Genomic DNA, 24,193 nt, shown 5'->3' on the forward strand with positions numbered 1-24,193 from the left:
CAGGTGACAAGCCAAGAGCAGATGACTGACAGTCTTGAGTCACATGTCACACAGTTCTGCCTTGCCCTAGCTTGTCTCTTTTAAGAATATCCAGTTTTTCGTGTCCTCCATCATGTCTAAGCGCAATGGTCATATTTTTCTTTCTAGCAACGATGCCTGACCAGTAGTTAATGCTTTGATAGCTCCAGTATCTTTGCCTCTAACACCTTGATTACTTCATCCTCTAGCTTCCCCAAAGCCACTTTCCTGGCTATGTGCAAGCCCCATGATTGGTTCAAGGTGCTTTCAATGTATTGTAGAGAGCACACTCACAGTGGCGACATATGGCCCTCTGTCTTTTGTGGGGAAAGGTCCTCCAGATCCCAGAGAAACTGCAGGATCAGCTTGGAGACCCCTACACACACCTGGGTTCTCCTAGGCCCAGGTTTGGCATGATGACGATGATAGTCATTATCTCCATTGATCCGTAGGCTTGGCAAGATGATGACGGTCAATGTCTCCATTGATCTGTGCTGGTGTCTAGAGGTTGGTTCATTTTTTAAAAAAGTTCTATGCACCATTTGTACAACTTCTAGGTAGGAAAGAAATACAATTTTCCCCCTTCCCATTTCTTACAGTACTTTTCAGGGGAACAGTTTGCTATCATATTAATGGTTAGTAATCTTGATGTCTATGTTCTGCCTCCACTGTTGGAAGCAATATTCTGGTTGCTGAAAATTGCTATGTGGCTCAGAACCTCCTGGACTAGGTACTAGACTAGGTGGACCTCTTCAGCAGTAAATAACACTGACAGCCTCCATCCCTTTGCCTCTGACATCTTTGCCCCTGAATCTAACACGGCTCTTCTTATGTTCTTATCCCACCTCCACATAGTTCATGTGCCAAGCAAAACCTTAATATTAGTTTGTTTCATTTTAATAATATTATTTTATTTGCATTTTAAGACTAAAGCGCCATCATTTCTTTCAATGGATGTTGATGGTCGAGTCATCAGAGGTGATTCTTTCTCTAAAATTATCTCTTCCGGGTGAGTAGAATATGGAAGTGTAGAATATGCTCCCTGTAGCAATGCCCCTATCACCTTAAATTAGAGTGACGATGGAGATTTTGAAACGATAACGACATTTGAATCTGTCAAATACTGCAAATTGAAATGCTTGTTGCATGGCTATGGGTGTTTTCAGTGATTTGACAGCCCTCACAAAATCCAGATGGCATTGTACAAAACAATGTGCAAAACAAAAAAGGGACAAAATTTAAAACTGGGGACTTGCCAAATTAAGTAGGGTGTGTGTCTTTCAACTCTTTGTTGTATTTTCTTTTCTATAGGTTGAGAATAGGCTTTATAACAGGACCTGCACCTTTTATAGACAAAATTGTTCTACATACTCAGGCCTCAACAATGCAACCCAACACTTTTGCACAGGTAAACATTAGTCATATATTGGATTGCTTTCCAAAACTAAAGCTGTAATCCTGATAACACTTAATTGAAAGTGGGGCCCCAATTGAATGCTTAATCCTAAATAAACATATATAGAATTTAGCTAAAAGTCGAAGTACTCCCAGTCATGGTTCCCTTCCAAGGAATCCTGGAAACTAACGGTGAATACACAAATCTTGCATATTTTATTTAGATTGTGACATCACATTGGATGCTTTCTTGCTTTCTCTTGCAGGTCATCGTAATGGAACTTCTTAAGAAGTGGGGGCAAAAGGGCTTTCTGGATAATGCAGACCGGTAAGGGGATTATGAAAATGCTAGCATTTGGGGAAGGGCTATAGCTCAGTGGTAGAGCATCAGCTTTGCATGCAGAAGGTCTCAGGTACAATCCCTGGCATCTCCAGGTAGAGTTGGGAGAGACTCCTTGCTTGAAACCCTGGAGAGCTGCTGTCAGTCAGTGCAAGCAATCCTGAGCTAGTTGGACCAGTGGTCTGGCTCAGTATAAGGCAGCTTCTTACGTTTCTAACATGCTCACAGTCCATAGGCTGTAAGTGTCACTTTCATCAATTCCATAGTAATAATAATAATAATAATAATAATAATAACAACAACAACTTTTTAATATATGTATCCCGCCCTCCCCAGCAAAAACCGGGCTCAGGCTATAGTTAATGGATAGGGTTAACAGTTGACCACAGTATCTCATAGCACAGCACCAGATCAGAAAAAAGCACCTCTGCCTGTGAAAGCTCTCTTCATGGTCCTACCGTCTCTTCGTTCTATTTTGAGATAATTGATCTTCAGGTGGCTTACAATGAAGAATGATAAAGCTATCAAATTACAATAAAACAACTCCAAAGAACAACTGCATGAAAGCAGGAAACAGTGAGCATTTTCCAGTAAAGCCAGATAAAAGACCTGGTCTTTGTATGACACCAAAAGAGTAAAGGACCTGGCACTGGGCATGCCTTTTTAGGGATAGGGTTCTTCTACAACCATTGAACCTCTCACACGTACCATATTTTTCGCTCTATAAGACGCACCTGACCATAAGACACACCTAGTTTTAGAGGGGGAGAACAAGGGGGGAAAGTCTCTCCCTCTCTGCGCAGCGCCCCTTCAGCGAAGCGGCAGGAGAAATGGAGCCCCTTCCATTTCTCCTCCCGCTTCGCTGAAGGGGCGCTGCGCAGAGAGGGAAAGCTGAGCAGCGCCTCTCCAGCGAAGCGAAGCCAGGAGAGCAACAGGAAGCCTCCGGAGTGCAGCGGGATCTCCCCCTTGACATGTGTCCTACTTACCTTCCCTATTTCTCTTGATGTCATTCATTCATTCATTCATTCATTCATTCATTCATTCTGTTATGGTTCCTGGCCGGTAGAGGTTTCCCATTAGCTTTACTGCTGCTACATCGTGGAAGAGGTGGACAGCCTAGGGTTATGTAGGAGAATATACAAAGAAACCCACCCTGTCCATTTCCCCACCCAAATAGGATGGAGAATTTGGGGAGCTTATTTTTCACTCAAACTTTATAATGAAAATGAATTCTGAAGAAATCATACTAACTAGGAAGGATGCAATCATTAAATTCTCACCCAAATATATGCTGTCTTCTTGGTCACACCTGATCTCGTGGGCAACAATGCTTTTTTTTTTTTTTTTTTTTCTTAATCCATGAAAGGGGTAGTAGAAGAAACAGTGCTAGCCATTTCTTCCGCAGTAAATTGTTGCCAGCTATTGTGTGACCTGAGCAACTGCCCATAGTCTCCATCCACAGTACAGAGATTGAGTGCCTTGTATTGCTGTTCAGGTTATATTAGTTCTGAATGTGACTTGTCTAGAACAATTTAATGGAAGTGCTACGGCTGACACATGACCCCCACTTTTCTTCACTAAGAATGCAAGCATTGATTGTTTGTTTTCAGAGTGGCAGAGTTCTACAAAAAGCAGCGCGACGCGATGCTTGCTACAGCAGACAAATGGCTGACAGGTCAGTGAACTCACTCCCATGGGCAATTAGACGTAACAATGTGCCTGGATTTTTTTTTTTAAAAAAAAAAAACCACAAAAGATTCTATACAGATTTAAAGAAGAAACACAAAGGCTAAGATGATTTTTAACATGGTAGGAGTGAGAAAACGGATGGGTTAGGGTTGCCATTACTACTTGTCAAACAGTTGCCCCTTGAAACAAGCATCTGCCATTCAAAAGAACTCCAAACAGAATGGAGTGTGTCTCCTCCATGCGCCACTGTTGTGCACAGCATGGCTTATCAAGTTATTTGTCCACATCATGTAGAGTGTTCATGTTGGCGGCACCAGCCACGGTCAAGAATGAGTGCATGGAAACTGCCTGCTGAGAAAAGTCCATTAGGTGCTGCACTCTGAGTTACTGTGGAAAATGCAACACAGAAAGATTATTTTAAGCAGTATCTGCTTTAGAAATGAAACATTTAGACTAGCCTGTAGAGCACATTTCTTGGCCTTCACTTCATGAGACTAAGAGCTCTAGATCACGTTAGGTATCTTAGGTTGTTCTTGGTGCAACCATACATCTGTCAAGAACTGGTGACAGTTCTAACATAGTCTTTGCAGCCAGTATCACTTGTTTTCCAGAGTAAAAGCAGGTATGTCTGGAAGGCAGTAAGGTAAAAAGAACTCGCTAGAGGAGATCCTTATACCTAAATTAGCCAACCAGAACTATGTAATGGTACTTCCTGGAAGTGTGATTAGCAAATGACATGGGCTTCATTTTGTGCCTTCTATTTACTGTCATCAGATTATAACACCACCATAGTAGTATCTGGATGTGTCTCACATCATCAGAAAAAGAGACATTGCTTTGCTATTGGGTCAAGCAGAAAAACAGTATGATGGTAAATGGCAACTTTAAACTCCAGTTCTAGTGCTTGTTTACTTGACCCACATGTAAGCATGAAGCTCAGGTTAGTGTGAACTCACCCTTGGAATGCACAAGGACCATGTGTGCTCAAAACCAATACATATACAAGACTATGAGAGCTATTAGTTGGCTGAGTGTGGTAGAAAATCTGGCCTCTGACATGAGAAACTGTTTGGCTGAGGCCCTGGTGAAGAAGGCTGAAGTGTTCTTCTACACCACTGTGTTTGTTGTAAGCACTGAATATTTTAAAAACACAATGCTTGATAAGCTCGTTAGGATGCTTTCACTTCGTTGTTGTGCTTTCTCCTCTAGGTTTAGCAGAGTGGCATGCTCCTAATGCTGGACTATTTTTGTGGATTAAAATTAAGGGGGTTTCAGATACATTCCAGATGGTCATGGAAAAAGCACTGGAGAAAGGGGTAGGAAAAATCAATTACTCTACTGCTGTGGTAATGGGAAAGGCTGAAATATTTCATGATGTGGAGTTGGTGGGTGAAGTGCCACAAGTCAATGGGCTGGCGTCACTGGGCTGTCATGTCTGAATAAGGATGAGAAAGAAATTCTGCTTTAGTTTGCATCTTACTGCAAACCTGATTTGCACTTCCTGAAGAAATCTTAATCCTACTCAAAGTAGACACATTAAGATTAATGGACATGATTAATTTATTTGCATCACTTTCAGTAGACCTACTCTGAGTCAAACATAATTAGATAAGGCTCATTTGTATCCTTTGAATTTTTCATTTCTCTGAATTTTGCAATACAACTGTGATGTGTAGAAAAATGGGCACATTAGGGGAAAGTGTGCATAAAAATGCATATATTAGTTAAAATAACATCCAATTATGTGTGTTATTTAGCAAGTTGCATACAAAAATGTATATACTGGGAGAAATACACAGCAAAATGTTGATGAATTCTCAAGACAACTTGTATAATGGTGTGGAAATGTGTAAAATTGATCTTAAGGCCGGAAAAATAAGAAAAAAACTGAAATTCATGCATCCCTGCTTCTGACCCAATCATGCAGTCCATAAATTTCTGTGGAGCTCAGCTTCTACCAGTTCTATTGTTATAGCCTCATTGTTGTGTTAGCAACAAAAAGCCATTTCAGAGGAAAATGCAAATGAAAGAACTTCTTGTAGAAATTCTGCAACTGAAAATGAAATACTCCTGAAAAATATAAATGTGTGCCAAGTAATCCAGTTCAGTAAGATGGAGCTCCATAGAACTACCATTGATTTATCCTTTTGAATTTAATTTCCTATGTTTTTTTACAGCAGAAATCATATTACATAAGTAATATGATTGCTTTCTATGAGCCCACATCATCCACAAGAATAAAGTGTATTATAATAAGCAGGCCAGAAATGAACTTGTTTCAGCAGTTTTTCTCTAGTTTAATACATATGGAAAGGTCTATTTCTTACTCCTATCTGAGATAACTAAAATTTAGGGGACGGATTAAACTACCCTGTTCAGCTAGCAGAAGCCAGTAAAGGTTAGTGCAATAGGACACAGGGAAAGATTGTTCGTTGGGCTAACGTATATGCTTTCATTGATGGAAATATGTTGAATTTCCATTCTATAAACTCCTTCCTTCCATTTGCTTCACTACGCAAACATGTGGAGATCACATGTGGAGAATAACATATCTACAAACAGTATATTCATGCATGATAAATTAGTAGCATCTACATACACAAAAGCAATAAAAGTAATGAACAAGTCTTAAAAAATAATCAACATTTTTAGGTGTCTTTACTTCCTGGGAAATCTTATATGATTGATCCCTCAGAACCATCCCCTCATATCAGAGTTTCCTACTCTTTCGCTACTCCAGATGAAATGGACCGGGTAAGTACAATTTACTTTCTTGTTGTCCAAAAAAAGGAATTTTATGAGAAGCAAAATTCTATTATTTTAAATCCCATTGAACTCAATAGAACTTCCTCCTGAGTAGACATGTATGGGAGTGCATCATCCTAACTGAAGCAGTAGGCATGGAGCGGTAGATTAATTGCTGGATCCACAACCTTGCCCAGGGAAAGGGTATGTGTGGGTGGCAGAAACAGTTGAATTGTCTATTTTTGCTGTGCCAACTCTCAGGCTGGTGCAGCAAAGGGGCCTGAGCTGGGCCCTTCTGAGGGAAATGGACCTGCTGTGGACCCAGTGGATTCATCTATGGCCCTGCTCTGCCCTTGCCTACAAAACTCCCATTTAGGGATTTAGGTTGTTAGCTACTGCCAGCAGGATTCGGTGAGCACAGCAGGGGCTTCTGTGGTGGTTTGCCCTGCAGCAGAGATAAGTCCCTGGCAACAGTGTAGATTGGGAATTTAAGTTGCTGTGTAACTGTGATGGCCAGTGCCAGCAAACGTCTACAGAGACGAAACTCCTCTTGAGTTCAGTGAATGTATGTTAATTACGTATAGGACTACAGCCAAATTGTTGCATCTTGGTTCCGGGGAAGGGAATGGGATTTTGCATTCGATTTGACATTCTCTTTCTGTCAGAAGAAACAACTGAAACAGTTTTTATTGAAAATCATTAGTGCAAGTAAATAAGCCCCATTGGAAACATTAGAAAATTTACCAAACCCATTGGCTTGAATATTCCAGTTTAAGTGCAAATTGTTTTCTTTTTTTATGTTGTGAATAAAAAGGAATAAGGGAACAAGGTGCATTTGATAAAAACGAAGAATAAATCACAGTCGGTTTTTGGATCGTTGCAAAAACATTGACTTTCTCTTTCTGTATTAAAATAATTGTGGGTTTTCCAATACTCTCAGTCTTGTCTTAAGAATTTTAAATTACAATAAAAGTCTGATAACTTGCAAAAAAAGGGGCATATATTTTGCCCTTTCTTTGAACTCCCAGTAGACTTTACCACCTAGTGATCATTTTTACACTTTATGGTTATGCTTAAAGTGTCCTTCCGGTTCCATATACAGCCAGTATTTTACATGTGCTGCTGAAACAGAAACACTCAAGCCAAGAAGATACAAGAAAGGCACACACACAACACAGCAGTGAATAGACAAGTTTTAACTACAATGCATTGTGCTAATGCCACTAAACCAATACAGTGGTACCTCTGGATAAGAACTTAATTCGTTCCGGAGGTCCGTTCTTAACCTGAAACTGTTCTTAACCTGAGGTACTACTTTAGATAATGGGGCCTCCCACTAGAGCACAATTTCTGTTCTCATCCTGAGGTAAAGTTCTTAACCCAAGGTACTACTTCCGGGTTAGCGGAGTCTGTAACCTGAAGCGTTTGTAAACCGAGATATCACTGTATACTGGAGCAAATATACTGATTTTGTCAGATATAGGTATTTTTCATTTCAGTAACTAAAAAAGGGGGTTCTTAGAAAGCAGACAGGTTAGGAAATAACCCAAAACCCATCTCTGAACCAGACCATCTAGCCTTTGGTAAAGGTGCTCTTCGAAGGTCTCTGAAAGAGGTTTTCCCCAGCAGAAGTCTTCATACTGCTGCTGTATCCAGAACATTGTCTGAAACCCTGGAGAGTCATTGCCAATCAGTGCAGAAAACACAGAGCAAGCTGGACCAATGGTCTGACTCTGTATAAGGCAGTTTCCTATATTCCCCTGCCAATTTGCTGTAAATCAGCCAGTGCTCTAGGTTTCCGTACACCCGTGTTCAGCCCATGTCTTCTGCGCCTGCATGGGCTGGGTGTCGGGAGCACCTTCTTTGACCTTCCGATCACAGGAACGTAGGGACAGCAGCACAGCATTCCCAAGGAATAGGTCCTGGTGCAGTGGACTCACATTTGCTCATGTGAGCACCTCAAATGCAGCAGAGTAACGGAAGCAAAGCTGTGGAGGTTTTGTTACATACCTAATTTATTTCTCCTAAATAAACAAATAAAAGAACATAACAAACATGTGTGAGAGAAACAACTCTCTCATATTGCCATCTTGTCTCTAGACAGATCAAAGGGAAAAAAAAACACAGTACCAGGGATGGAAGTCTGGAAGAGTAGCTTCTTGAAAGCAGAAAAGTGTCCCATCACGGGGGCATGTGATGACAGCCAGTAGTCAAGACAAGGAATTTTTCACCTGCCCTACCTTCTACATCCAACAAGCAAGAACAGGAGGGTGAATTTGCTTTGGGATACTGGGTTAAGCATCCCAGATATCCCATTCTTTAACAAGTCACACCAAAACACTGAGAAGCCAGAAGGAAATGCATGATAATAGGAATATTTATTTGTTTTACTGAATAACCAGCTTTTTTCTGCTGTATAAACATAAAAGGGAAACACCATGAAGTATTATAAGAATGGTATCTAAATTCATATAGAATGATAATAATCATTGCATTTTTAGGTATCTATGTATTTGAAAAATACTGTGGGTTCAAATACTAAATAGCTGCCATGGGTAGCAAAATAAAAAAGGTACCTGTACTTTGTAACAGTGAGTACTGTTATTAAAAAGCCCTGATAATAATAGCTTTATGAGAACCCTGCTGGATCAAGCCAAAGGCCCAGGTAATTCAGCACCCTTTTCCCACCATGGGAAGCCTACAAGCAAGATCAGAGTAAAAAGAAATGTGCACTGCATTCCTATGCATGTTTACTCACAATTAAGTTTCAGTTTAGTGTGGCTTACTCTCATGTAAGCATATGTAGGATCAGCGCACTGCACTGCACATAACTTTCAAGTATCATCTGTATTGGATGAATTCCTAATGCTCAAAGGCGACAACGGTATTTGCATTAATAGTTAAGAGAGTTAGTCCACTAAAACGAATATTTAATTAATGGACAGCACTCCCACAAGAGTAGATTATTATTATTATTATTATTATTATTATTATTATTATTATTATATAAATTAGTTGCTCACACCATTCAATAAAGCCTGTATTTGGATTCCTTCAGATGAATGGGCTTTGTTTAACTACAGGAATATTACTTAAATAATACTGAGTTTTGTCAAGATGAACTATGAGCATTTTGGAAAGCATGTTCTTGCTTTTTTTTTTAGGGTTTCCAGATACTGGCTGAACTTATAAAGGAAGAAATTGCTTGATACTTACAGCGAACTAGCTTTTACCAAAATCTTCACTGGCTAATATTCAAAACTGTGCCTCGAATTTCACAGAATGTTCTGTTAAATAAATCATTGATTATACAGCAGTCGTTCATTATTTTAAATAGTACGGATTTTTTGCTTTTGTTAAAAGCAAGCAAGCATTACTGTGACCTATAATTTATTACAGTTAATATTATTTGGTGGTTACTTAAGGTAAAATTTCAAGCTCCTTTTTGGAGCATTATTCCAATGCTGCTTAATGTATTCTCAATAACATAACAAAACCCACATCTTGAAATAGCAGAATTATCTATTTCCAGACTCAGCACCAGGGCTTGTCACCATGGGGCAAAGGCCAGTGACCCAAGCCCTCAGAAGGACTTGTTGCTGAACCTATACAAAATGTTAGCTACAGCTCCCACAAGCCTGGTGGCTCTCTGAGCACAGAGCAAAGGAAAACCACCAGCAGCCCAGAGCTGGAGCAGGCCCAAGGGTCTCCTCTTGGTCCCTGACATAGATTTGCTCCAGAGGCATTGTAAGGGAATTTAAAAGGCCAGCCCTGCCTTTTTGCTGCTGTACCTGACTAACCTGGAGCCAGCTTTGCCTTCTTCCATCCAGGGAAAGGGAGAGCTAAAATTTGGATTATCCACAGCAACATGCACAAGCTTACATAGTCATTGGAGAAATTTATTTTTACTGCAAACCTGGGCAGTCTAGCATCCCTAGAAAAATTATAAACCTTTGCGTTGACTCCCTCTAGTGGTCTCTCTCCTAAACATAATAGCCACTAGATTCTATGCATGACACCACAGTTCCCAAGGTCATTTAACCACCAATCTCTCTTCATGGGGAACTCCTTTTTGTCCAATACTAGTGTCCGCTGATAACTCTCATGGCTTTTCTCCTGTGGTCAGCACAGAAGGTGGATGCCTTTGCAGACGTGTACAACTACTAAAGAGGCGGAGATAGCTTCCTCAAGATTAGACTTCCACCCAGGGTGTGTGAGGAGGATGGAGAACTTGGCTGGGAACTTGACAGGACTTTGTGAGCACCATGGAACCTATGGGTACCATGTTGATGGGCCAGGGCCCTGGCTGGGTATGATGTAGCATCCTATATACTGGGTGCAAGATTCCAGGCTTAATCCTTGGCATTGCCAGTTGAAAGGATCACAGACAGAAGATCATGTTGTAAACTGGTGTAGGGGACATTTTCCAGCGCAAGGAAAACGCATTTCCTCGTAGGAAACCTTCCAGGGCTTGTATGCCAGTGTGGAGCAGGGCCTCGTAGGAAACCTTCCAGGGCTTGTATGCCAGTGTGGAGCAGGGCCAAAGGTGTAGCAAGAAGTGAAACAATGGCTGTCACTCATTATATCATGGGTTCCATTTCAGCTGTGCAGAAGCCAGAGATTTCTAGTCCCCCACCCACCCATCTCTCAATCCACTTAAGCAAGCAGCTTCAACACAGTTCAAGGAAACTTTCCAGCCAGGAAAAACCACCCGAGTGCAGAGTGAAGTTGATGAGGAACATGGCACACGGAGCCTCCTGAGGACCTGACAGGGTGGCTGGGAGGGATTCATTGGCTCATAGGGTAAAGGTTCCCTTTAACCCTGTCAAAATTATTGTTATGAGATTGTGGGGCGGAAACCCCCTAAATTCCTGGGCCCAATAAAAGTTGGAATTAATCAAGGTTTGAGGAGCTAAATTGTGCCAAACCACTTATGTTGAAAATACAAGCCAAGCCAGCCTTGCTGAGTGTGGGTTGTTAGGAGAACGGAGCCTAGTGATGGCTGAGCTGTTAACGAAACAAAAGGTAGGCAGTTGGGCCATTGGAAGATTCAGTGCCAGACTGTCAAGTTGGAGAAGCCCCTCCCTGAGCCCTGGTTTTAGTTAATAAGGCAAAGGCCAGCGTTGGTTTTTAGGATTGCGGTTTTGCCTGATGAGGGTCTGTTAGTGGTGACAGGGGGGAGAGAGGTAGATTCAGGGTGGTATAAACGGTTCCACCACACCAGGAGCTGAGCCTAGGGGGTGCCTCAGGGTGCTGCAAGTATAACATAGTGACTTGAGCAGAATAGAAGGTGAGAGGTTTGGCCTTTACACAGAACTTTGGCCTTCGCACAGAGCACTGCTGAGAAATCAGAACCCACAAAGGAGTCAGGTCAGAGCACAAGGGAGGCTGCCTGCTTATACACTGTAGAAAAGAGTCAGAGAGCATGGCGGCTTTCTGCTTTGGATTCAAGGCTGCTGCACCTATAGGAGAAGCAAGAGATCAGCTTGAAGTTCAATGCTGAGATAAATTCCCTGCCATTTCCTTTTAGCTCTATGGATATTTTTTTTACCAAAGCCAAAAAGGGGAGCACACCCAGTCTCTTCAGAAGGTTAGAGAGGAAATCCCTGGTAAAGGTTTTATATACAGTATATTTTTTAAAATAAAAAACCCCACTATTCCCAGTTACATCAAACTCCCACCAGGTGGCACCCGAACTTCATGAAAAATTATCTATGATTGAAAAGTATAGGGTCAAGTAACTCTGTAAAATTAATAGCTACCAGTGTGATATACTCTTAAAAACACGTTGAAGTTATTAATAATTTATTTTTGAGGTGGTGCATATAAGAATATATAACTACCATGATTCCTCTGCAATGTAAAACTGAACCTTTTTAACCTTAAATATTAAGAACACTGCTCCCCCAGCCAAAACCAAAACCAATACAATACAATACTGCATTCTAACCTTCAGAATGAAATATTTGACTGTGGATGCTTTAGGGAGGAGATGGACTAGTTAGGTAGGAAAGACCTTTCCTCAAGACATATTGGGAATGTCGGCAATAAAACTCATCAGATTTTTAAAATAAATGTTTATTTCATCTGTCAATACATACAGAGCTGATTCACATGTGCAGATAGCACATCAATCGTTCGGTGCCTAACAAGACATTACATGGAAGATCTGTGGTTGGATCTGCCAGTGTGATTCTCTTTTTCTAAAAGCAGCCACAGGGCCCTTAATTTGAATTGGAGTTACCAGTCATGGTGGCCATGCTTTGCCTCCGCAGCTGAAGGCAGTCATGCTTCCAAATAGCAGCTTCTGGAAACCAGGGGAGTGGGAAGTGCTGGTGTGCTCTGGTCCTACTCGTGTGCTTCCCGTGGTTGATATTCAGTGCAGGGTAGAAAACATACAGACGCAACAGAGAAAGCAAAATCTGAACTCATGTCCACTGGTTTCCTGGGACTCTCCATTTCATGATTGGAATTTTTTTTTTAAAAAAAATGTTTTTGGAAAGCATTGACCCAACCCCTTTTCCTCACTCTGTGGTCTACTGCCTATATAACATGTGCAACTTGCATCTCTCTCCCAGCCACTGAATTGAGTAGCACTGAGAACAGAACAGTCACTTAGTGCCATGTGCACCTTGGAATGCCTATTGATGTGCAACCAACAGCAATTTTTATTCTTTCATTTAAACCACAGCTGCCTTAGAAGAAAGGTAGTATTATTACGGAAGAAGGAGGAACAACACATTCTCTGAAATTTACCTGTGGCATCAATTTTTAATAATCCTATTTCTGTTAAGACAAAAATCCAGATACAGGAGAGATTTCTGCATGGAGCCATGGCTGATGCAGCAGCCTAGCTTCTCCCACTCCCAATGATAATCTCCTGGATGTCTACATATGGAGGCGTGTACGTTTATAAATGTTAATAAAATTTATGCACTGCTTGATTGTAAAAAGTACACCTCAAAGCAGTTTACAAAAAGATAAAACAATAATGCCAAGAAAAAAATACATCCATACTTAAAACCAGTGCTTTTTTCTAAAAAAAAATAAAAAATGTTTAGGGTACTCTCATTTTCCTACTCATATTGAAATACTGCCCCTCAATGAGGCCAAACTTAGATTCACAAAATGTTATGGGGTATGCGTCCCCGTGTCCCCCCAGAAAAAAGCACTGCTTACAACCATCCCAAAAATACTGAAAACACAAGTTAAATACAGGTTAACATTATCTCAACTTTCTAAGCATCTGGGTAGCCTTTAGCTGGTACCAAAAAGAGTACAGTGATAGCTCCTGCTTGGTCAGGGAGGGAATTCCAAAGTGCAGGTGCCGCCACAGTAAACAATTGAGTTTTTACAAATGCGCAACAGGTATAATTTGGCACCTGTGGTAGTGCCTGTTCTTCCAATCCAAGCGGTCGAGTGGGCACTCTGTTACCTTCATCAGTGCATGGTGGGAGATGTCATGGAAGGTTTGGAGCAATGTTCTTCAACCTTGAGTCCCCAGATGTTGTTGGGACTACATATCAAATAATCCCTGATCATTGGCTAAGATGACTGGAGATGATGGGGACCCAGGGTTGAAGAACACTGGTTCAGAGGACACTCCAGCCTTGAAGCTTAACAAGAAAATGGCTGGCTGACTCCAAAAGGTATGGAACCTACACAGGACAGTCTTGACTCCATTCACATGCAACTAAGTTCAGTGCCATCGAGTGACTTAATCATCTAGTGACTTAATGACGGTACCTACACTGGAGATTGCTAGGAAGGACACCCTTCCTGCAAAATCCATACTTAGAGTATGTGCCCTTGTCCTTGAGGGTCACTGCTGCCAGAAGTCACATGAGGCTTACAGACTCTGGCTGCAGATTGCTGTGGCATAGATCTACTAACAGCAAGTCCACCACAGGGGGTGCACAAGGGTGAGTCTACTAGGTGACATTTAGCTGTGGGGGGGTCACACCTGGACCCAGCTTTGGCCTTGCCACATGTTGTACCCATGAGCTGTGTTCTGAGACTTTTGTACTCCTAGGGTTGTGCCCAGATTAGCTCCAGTTAGTCAGAATCACAATCTCTGTTGCAGTTGAAAGGACAGCCAGCCAGTGAGAAGTGGCTTTCCATTGCATTCTAATGGGGATGTTTTTATTGGCCACCTGTTTTAGAATCATACCATAAAGGCATTGTGGACATAGAGTGAAAGCAGGATTCTGATTAACCTCCATTTGTGTCCTGCCATATTTCCATTCTACTCTTGTTCCTCCTTTTTTGTACAAGGGTATTGCTAAGACGGCATGGCTTCTCTCTCACTAGATCAGCATTGTACTCTACCAGCAAAAGCTGGTTTATGAATTTTCCTATCCAGCCCAGCAGGCAAAACTCAAGGAGCGGAACACTCTGCTAGTTTTATATGATTGTTGGTATAAAAGAGAATTTTAGAAAGTAGCCCCATGGAGAATTTTAGTTGAAAGGTAAGGGATGAATATTTTAAATAAATAAATGATAGGCAGATTTCTCTTTCCAGGATTCTTTTGGTTTGGTTTTGTTAAACAGTACATAATGCTGATATCAAAGGCTAGAGGAAATATTTTCTTCCAGTATTCTTTTGACATGTGTAAGTCTACACATTTCATCTCTTTGTCACACTCATGAATAATTTGGCTGTTTTCCCTCATGACCCAAATCCTGAATCTTTTGAAGGTTAAATATCATGCCCTGCACCTCACTCTCTAGCTCTTGTGTAGATCATTGTCAAATTTTGCATCCTGTTCTTCTACATGCATTACAGACAAGAAGAAGTTGTTTTCATTGAGGTTCTATAATTCATATTATGCTGGTCCTGCAATGAATGGAATGCAATCCTATTGAAAAGCAATTTATCTGTGAATATTTTTTAATGAAGTTTACTTGGCTGGTGAACATCAGACCACTAAGAGGCAACAAAAACAAATTTAAGAAATGGGGGGGGGGGAGATAAAGCTAATTATACTGTTAAAATGACGATGATTTCTCCTGCTACTTATTTATATAATTCATTTCCATAGACTTTGTTTGTTTGCTTCTGATATAACTCATTGTCCATCCAAATGGCAAAATAATGCACTCATGCCTTCTGAATGGTTATTGCAATTGTAAGCAAGATGGTGCCCTCCTAATTTGAGATCATACTCCAATTCCCATGAACCCCAGGCAGTCTAGCCAATGGTCAGCGATGATGGGAATTGTAGTCCAACAATGCTTGGAGAGGATGTATCTATCATTCCCTCTATATCCAAAGTTTAGAGATAAGTGTAGATCCCTATGTAACCACCCACACACAAGAGGTGTACACTTTAATGATGGGGATGAGCTGCTTCATTTCACTCCGGTAGCAAAATCTTTCAATAAATATTGCTGAAATATACTCGGAGTCGAGAGCAGATTTTATGCTCTTTATTCAGCTCATAGTGGTGAGGAGGAATGGAAGTTCCCCCAGAATGTCTGCTTTATATACATTATTTACACAATGGGCCCCACGTGATTGGCTACTTCCGGTATTCTCCTGTAGGCCAATCAGGTCGCAGATTCACTTCCACCTGGAGCTGGATTGGGTGGCTCCTGTGGACAATCAGACTGCTGCATTCTGGAGCCTATTGTTCTAGGACCAACCAGGCAGCTGCCTTTTGGATCCTATTCAACTCAGTACATAACAATTGCCATTTCCTAATATTCACTACGAGGATTGACACCAGAACCTGGAATAGGTATAGAAACTTCAGAAGGATTGGCATTCTGACAGCAGCAATTTCCCTGAGCCATTAAAATTAAGGTGGCTCCAGCTTTGAAGCTCCTTTAAAACTCCAGAGTTTCTATGCCACACTTGGCAGAAGTTGCACACACCCACCCACCTCATCACAACCCCCAAGTATCTAAAGCTGGTGAAGAATGGAGTGAAACCTGATTCAGCAAAAAAGGCGAGCTTTTTCATTGGGTGGCACATTTACAGGCAATATGACAGACTTGGCACAATTGATTTCAAGTCCAACTACCAGGCAGAATTGTTCTAAGATTGCTTGCAGATGGAGGAGGAAGCGTCTTGCAACATCAGTAATGTATCGTCTGCAAAGAGGTTTGGTTTATCTTCCGCCTTCTTGACTTTGACTCCCCTTATCATTTTAGCCAGAACCTCGATCACCACAGCAAAGACTAAGGGTGGCAGTGGCCACTCCTGTTTAGTATCTACGCAATTTCAGAAGACAGAGATGAAAGCCTCCAGGCAGGCATTTAGAATATATTAATTAGCAGTTAAATTACCAGCATGGCACAAAGGTAATTTACTACTATACAGCAGGTGCTTTTTAAAAGTCTTTTTTCCTTCTTTGGGTAATTGAGGGAATTCCCAATTTGTTGCAAAAAAAAAATATATTTTTGGACAGAATCCCAGGAAATCCAAATAAATCCCAGTAGCTCTTCAGAAAGACTTAATTGATTCCTATTGGGTACCTGTGATTTAAAACAGACACAGACATCTGTGTGCTGTGAAGGCAGCAGTCTTTACCCCAGTAGAGGAGAAAAAAAAACCCGGCAACAAATAGGCAGTTGTATTTAAAGGCAGTCTGCTGAATAGTAACCAAACAACAACCTTTCGAAGCTTCTCAGGGCATCCCTACGGTCCAGATACTAATTGTGCAGCGTTATCCCTTGTCATTGCACGTTGCTGGGCGGAGATCTGCCATCTTCCTGCAACCCCCCCCCCCCGTCCCAAGGTTACCTACAGGAGAAAGGGGAGTGTTTCCTAGTGGTTAAGCCTCTCCCGCCCCCCACCCCACCCCGGTGCCCCCTCTAGGTTCTGCGAGCGACCTTCGGCGGCTGCGGAGAGGAGGGAGGAGGAGGAGGATAGTCGCATTTTCACAGCAGCTTGGCTCGACCTCGAGCATGCTCAGTGGCGCTCTGACCTACTTATGCACGCCGAAGCCGGCGAGTTCTGGGGCTGCCGCTTTCACTGCGCGAGGGAGCCGGCGACGGCGCTGCGGCTTTCAGGGGAGGCGCGCAGGGCGCGCGCGCGTGGAATGCTGCAGCGTCCCGACGTTCCACGGTCGAACCTTCGTGGACACGCCGGCGTTCCAAAATCGAACGCGTCGCCCGGCAAGCTGAGCTCGTAAGAAGGATTGCGGTCCAGAAGCCGGGACGGCAGGAAGGAAGCCGCAGCTGCGAGCACTCCTGTGTCCGATTCCCTTTGCCGTATCGCCGGGCGCAGTGGCGGCGAGTAACGTCGGGACGGTGATTTGCAGGTAAAAAGAGAGAGAGAAAGAAAAGTGGGGTGAGATCGCCTTTCCAGCTACGCTGACGCTTACTAGAGAAGTGAGGTGGGGGTGCTGAAAGAGAGAGAGATTGAGAGAGAGAGAGAGAGGTGATGTTGTTTTCAGGAGAATGACGGCTCTGGTCGCTCTGTTTGTTGCAACTTGTAGGAGTGTGGCGCCCGAAACAGGTTTTTGATGGGGATGATGAAACCGTGGAAAGTCGACGTGAGACTCGGGCAGGGCTTCTGCGGTGCCAGAGCAGGGAGCTATTTAATGTGTCACATTGATCTTACCGCCTTTCTTCGGGCGAAAGCGCTCCAGGCGATCTCCATGCTAATGCAGCCGCCTACCTGGGAGGAAACGAATCCGAGCTCAGTGGGACTTACTTCTGAGTAGACGTGTGTAGGGTGGATTTGTAAGAGGCAACGGGATAGGAAGGGGAAAGGAGAGGAGGATGTGTGCCTCTGTTTGGTAACAAGATTCATTTGATCTAAGTCATATGGGAGTAAAACAAAAAGAAAATGAAACTTTTAGAGAGTGCATCTGAGCATATGCAGAATTTTGCGTGAAGGAGGAGGACTTCCAGGCCAACAAAGGCCCAGCAGGCTTAAGTCACAGTCCCTTCCTTTTAAGGAATTAAGGATTTTTAGAGTTGGGGCTCCCAGCATCCAAAGTAAACAGCATTAGCCTCAAATCCCATTCACCTACCTGACTTTTTCCTAGGAACTGGGTCCTTGAACAAACTAGACATAAGGATGATATTGTGTTGCCTTTGGAGCACTTGTTTCTGGGAAGGGGGTCCATCAGAGTTGACACCAACAAATTTGGAATGCTTCTTTAGTCTCAGACTGTATAAAAGAATGCCCAAAAGGCACCTTTAAAGCACACTCAGAGCCCTCTCCAAATTCCCTGCACTCTAGTTTGCTAAAGGTTGCTGGGAATTGTAACTCTTTGAGGGGTGAACTACAGTGCCCAGAATTCTCTAAGGGGGGAAATGTGTTTTCAGGGTGCTTTAAAAGTATAGTGCATGCACAACCAGGAAAAGAGAAATGTTCAGGGAGGGTTATTTAGTAAATACTGAAATGGCCAAGTACAGCTCAAAGGCCTGGAGTGAGTGCTTTTGATGGCAATCTGTGTGTATGCGACTTAGGGGTTGGGGAGCGAGTTTGTTTCATGCCTGCCTGGGAGTGTTCGGTGGAATAATAATGCAATGAAAGTGTTGCAAAAGAGAGAGATGGAAACAAACCCATCAGGTAACTCTTGATATGATGCCATGCCTAGAGCAATGTTGCACTTTGTGTTTTGAAGTTCCCTTTGTTAATTTTGCCTTGTTGCCCAATGCAATACATGCCTAGTTTGATCCCTGCTTGCTAGAGACTAGGGATGTTTTCTGTGGGCTGTGGGTGGCCCAATATCCAAAAGAGGGTTTATACTTATGTTGCCATAAACTTAACGAAGAAACACACTAAGGGTCCCCTAACCTTCACCCAGCCCAAGCTTGATAATTTGAACTTGGTGTTTAATTTCTCATCCATTTCTCTGAAGCAGTAAATGCAAGCAAATAACCTTTTCAAATTGGGATTTTGCAAAAGTCCTTGTCCTTGAATTTAATTTAAACTGTCTGCTATCTTTCAGCACTTTTAATTAAAGGTGTTTCTTATTATAATAGTTCCACAAGATTCTTATCTGGATACTGTAAATGGCCTAAAGGAGCAGCCATGCAGTTTCATGCTTTTCATAGCAACCTGACATTATCCACTTCAACAGTACAAACCCTGCAATGAAGGGAAATTGTATGAAACAAAGCAGACACGAGCATTCCTATTTCATTTGTAATATATAAACTTCACATGTGACACTATACATTTCTAACGCTCTAATAATATGGTTGGATCTTTCAGAGAATGAAATGCAACCTTTTCAGAATCTCCTCCCCCCCCCAAAAAAAGATAACTTGTCCAAAGATATTCCCCCCCTCCCACTGCAATTCCAGAACCACACGTCTTTCCCTTTTTCAAGGTCATGTCCTCTCTTTGTTTCAGAGGTACAATATCTACTTGGTTGATATGAGTTCTTGTTTTTGATGTACATCAGTGCAACATAATTTTTTTTAATCAATGAGATTGAAGCTGCTGCCTTTGTTAGATTAGACAAAGTTTATCAAGGCCTGTACTCTCATTCCAGTAGTGGCCAGCCAGAGCTCTCCATTAATGTAAGGAAACAGACATTTCTTGTTATCTCTCTCTCAACTTAGGGGAGCTGAGAATGAAGCTTTAGCTCAGTGGTGGGTGGGTGCTTGCTTGCTTGCTTGCTTGTTTTTCCAGCAGAAGGTCTCAGGTTCCATTCTTGGCATCTCCAGGTAGGGCTGGGCAAAATACCGTATTTTTCGCTCTATAAGACGCACCAGATCACAAGACGCACCTAGTTTTTGGAGGAGGAAAACAAGAAAAAAAATATTCTGAATCTCAGAAGCCAGAACAACAAGAGGGATCGCAGCAAAAGCAGCAAAAGCAGCGATCCCTCTTGCTGTTCTGGCTTCTGGGATAGCTGCGCAGCCTGCATTCGCTCCATAAGACACACACACATTTTCCCTTACTTTTTAGGAGGGAAAAAGTGAGTATTATAGAGCAAAAAATACGGTACCTGCCTGAAACCCTGGAGAATGCCTTTCAGATATTGCAGACAGTTCTAAGCTAGATGGACCGCTGGTCTAATTTGGTATATGTTCTTTCCTATTACTGAACACAGAGGCTGCCAGAGTGTTTTTAGCTCCTATAAACATGGGAGCTGGACCAGTGTGATTGCTGCCTTCTTTAAGGTTGTTCCTGCATCAGGGATGGCAAACCTGTGGCTTTGTGGAAGTGGTTGGATGCCAAGTCCCACCATCCCCAGTCAACATTTTTATACAGTATTTAAGCAAAGGTGGGACACATGGTAATCTACCATGCCAGCAATGTCCTCCCCAATCTTTTCTAGGTAGCAGTAATGTGTACGTTGGACTTATAACTTGAAAGTTTTCTTAACAGGCTGCACCAGTCACCAGATCACCATGGAAGCAGCTTTCCCACGCAACTGATCTACCGTCTCATATATGAGCCATTCTCTCACTTTACTTTGTTGGTGTTACATGTATCTATTTTCATCTGATAAACACTGGAGGAAATTTAATATATATCTTGCTGCTGAGCCCAAATAGTAGTCCACAAGCAAAACGTGAGCAGGAACAGAGAACCATATAATCCCAATGCACAATGTAGCCCTTAAATCCACACTGTAGGCCATAGATGCTCAATAGATTGAAAAAGCAAGTAGCTCCCAATCTACCTATCCCACAGAGCTTGGAAAAGCACTAAAGAGTTATTGCGAGCATCTATCATAAGAACAAAATCTGTGAAGAAGAAATTGCATCTGAGAAGCTGGAGCTGATGGCAGTTATGAAGCAGCATAGAATCGCCATGGTTTATGAGAGCAGCAGGGAAAATTACAGGTTGCACCCAGGAAAAGAGGGGAGAAGGGTTCGTGTGGTTCATGCCTTGGGCCTGGGACATTTTGCTGCCTGAGGTGAAAAGGCTCTCAGTGTCCAATCCACATGCAAAAGCTAGCCTGACTGGCAATGATTTCAACACAGCACAGCACCCTCCACCTGCTTGAAAGCAGCAAGCTAGTTTAGGGGGTGCAAGGCAGGCTGTGTGACACACACAGCTCTGTCCTTGAACACCTTGCCACTGCTCCCCGTTCCTTAGCATTTGCCACCTGAAGCAGCTGCCTCACTCTGCCAAGTGGTAATAAATGAGCTCTAAGGCTTGCATTCATAGCTGCTTTTGGAACATTAGTACACAGCTACCATCCTCACTGGGAAGCCACAGCTATTAATCTTTCCCGCTACCCCACATAATCATCACATAGGAAGTGGACCTGACAAGGTAAAATAGCTGACACAGGCCATTACTCTTCTTCAGCAACTGTAGACCTGGTTTATGACCCACACCAACATCTTTCCAAAGTCAGAGAGTTGCTTACAGCCCATGGATATTTCAAGGCCCATCCTGCTGAGCCTGAGATCCGGTGTATTTCTTAAACAATGGCAACGACACCACTGGGGGTAGCAGATCAAGGATTATAGAAATCAAAAGAATTATATATGATCTTGGCAGTACAAACCGTCATTGCAACTCAGTGGAAAACAGCCCCAAATCTTGCAGTGGGTGCTTGTTATTGCTCACTCAGAAGTATAGCTATAATGGAGAAAATCACACATAACTTGAGATTTTGGCATGGACTAAAACCTCCAGACCCTTTTAATATGATTTGGCATTCCTTGACGGCATATACAGTGGAGCCTTAATTTTCAAGACAAGGCTTGTCACAAACCAGGCAGATCTGGAACTATTTGATACCTGATCAATTAGATAGTCTTTACTTGGACTTCATTATTTTAACTCATTGTATGTGCCTATTTTAAAGTTTTGTTTTTATCTTTTAATTGTGGTCTGTTGTTATAATTGTTATCTCTGTTTTATACACATTATAACATGAAATAACAATTAAAAAAACTTTTTTAAAAAAGGATTATGGAAGTGAAGCAAGTTTCTTGCCAAGGATGTGGGAGACCCACACTGTAGATCTCTTATTATAAGGATCCACATAAATCTCAGTCTGTCCCTGCAGTCCCTTGGTTTTCATAAAATATTAGCAAAGGCTGTGATTTTGTTCAGATTTAGCCCCGATTAAACTGCGCTCATAAAAAAGGCATTGTAGCCACTTCACTATAAATACCTTGTTGGAAAAGAGCTGAGAAGTGTTTTGTTTACAATGTAATAACCAGTGTTTGGGGACTGGATAAAGTATGTCTGTATACAACAGTTTTATTGTCCAAAAGTTCTGGGTTTCTCCCAGATGCCTTGGCACTTCAGTAAAAGAGACTGTACTGTCTTTGACCATGTTAAATAATAAAATCATTTTAGATAAGCATTCATAGGCCTAGTTTGCAAGGAAAAGCTTGAGAGCTTTATATTGGGTGGATAAAACTAGAAAACAAAATGAAATGCAGAGGAGAATGTGAAAACTTTTCATTTTATAACTCAAAAGAAAGCATTATGCATTATGCATAGGCCTGTGTGCCTATGGGGGAGTGTTAAAATCCTGCAGTTTAATTAATTTGGGGTTCTTTCACCTCAATGAAATGTGAATGACCCACTTTGCATCCTTACACTAAAGTGTTAAGGGTGTTCTTCATGTATGTATTCTGAATGTGTCTGCTCCAACAAATAGAAAAGTATTGTTGCCATTTCCTTTGGCAAAGAGCAAGCACATGAGAAACGCTTTGGTTGAAAATGTCTCTGCTTTGTGTTTAAAAAGATACAGAACAGGTCTATCAACAGCTATTGGCCAATCCTGTTTTAGCTAGCTAGAGCTTACAAATTCATGGTTAGCAAGTCGATGAATTCTTGTTGCTTGTGGATGGGGGAAAAATAATATGACAGCATTGCTGCCTTCAATCCTGTTAGAGGCCTTCCTGGAAGCTTCAGGCTCTGGGCCATCTCCAGCTAAAAGGTCACTTCAAACAGCATTACTACTACAGGTGTAAATGCACCCTAAGACTTCATTCCCCCCAAACTATATGAGGATTCCTGAGTCCTTTTGCAAAGTCCATTGCTTTCCTAGAGTTCCAAATCTGCCTTCATTCCTACTGCAGCCTCAAAACTAGTAAATATATTAGTTTTGTCATGCTAATTATTGACTTAAAACAATTATTCTAAAATTGCAAGTATTAACTTGCTCAGATTAGATTTAATAACTGCTTATGAACTGCTTCTGATGTTTCAGAAACTGGTCCTAATCACAAAACTGGTAATCAGCCTCCTTGAATCTATCTTATGATATTGGAATGAGGAAAGACCATTCATTAACACCTGGTAGTTACATGTGCCCCTGGGGTCCTGTGGGAGGAAGGACAGGATATATATCAAATAAATAATAATGATAATCAATATATATATATACATGCAACATACAGAAATAGGTCTACGCCCTTAATCCCTCGATATTAGAGCTGAGTTGAAGGTTCCATCTCAGAACCTTTCTTTTGAAGATTTGTGTATGGAGAAGTATGTGTAGGTAGAAATGGAAAGAAATTTAGGGAGATTTTGAAGACTGCAGATCAACAGATGCTGCAATTCTGTGAACATAGAGTGGGCTTGCCATGTTCCTCCATGAAGCCTCACTTGGAGCGACACTGACTAAGGATTGGGAAGAAATTCAACTGAGTGTGCGTTTAAAGGCACAGCTACCTAATTTGCACTTTTAAAACCGCATGTGAAGCAAAGCACAGCCGCCTTCAAAATTCACACTTCTGAATTTTGCAGTGCAAGTAATGTGTACAAAAATGCACATACTAGGATAATGTGTGCATATGTTAGTGAAAACAACACAAAAAATATATCTCTGTTAGGAAATTGATTTCCAAAAGTGTGTATATAGTATAAAAAAATGCATACAAACATGTTCAGATAAATTCACACTAAAATATTGATGAAATTTCAAGTTCTTTAAAAATGCAAAGTGATGTGGTGAACTGAACTTAAAACGAGAAAATGAGAAACTGATTGGTACCAAAATTAACAGATTAGCCCATCCTTCTGACATAGTGTCATTCCACTGAGCATTATGGGTATACATGGTAATTTGCCAGAGAGCTGCTGCTGCTACAACAGCAACACTGAATTATTAC

At 41.8% G+C, this 24,193-nt stretch overlaps 1 protein-coding gene across 1 annotated transcript in view; it reads left to right on the forward strand.

Annotated features, from left to right (window-relative positions):
• AADAT (aminoadipate aminotransferase) overlaps window positions 1–24,193 on the forward strand; it is a 78,551-nt gene that overhangs the window by 45,262 nt on the left and 9,096 nt on the right. Inside the window, exons 24-29 of the mRNA XM_081877545.1 lie at window positions 945–1,027; window positions 1,330–1,426; window positions 1,680–1,741; window positions 3,364–3,428; window positions 4,652–4,758; window positions 6,095–6,196. Of these exons, the coding sequence (XP_081733671.1) occupies window positions 945–1,027; window positions 1,330–1,426; window positions 1,680–1,741; window positions 3,364–3,428; window positions 4,652–4,758; window positions 6,095–6,196 (516 nt within the window). The remainder of the gene's footprint in view (window positions 1–944; window positions 1,028–1,329; window positions 1,427–1,679; window positions 1,742–3,363; window positions 3,429–4,651; window positions 4,759–6,094; window positions 6,197–24,193) is intronic.

This window comes from Podarcis erhardii (genome assembly GCF_964252035.2).
Source record: "Podarcis erhardii genome assembly, chromosome: 9".
NCBI classification, from domain to species: domain Eukaryota; kingdom Metazoa; phylum Chordata; class Lepidosauria; order Squamata; family Lacertidae; genus Podarcis; species Podarcis erhardii.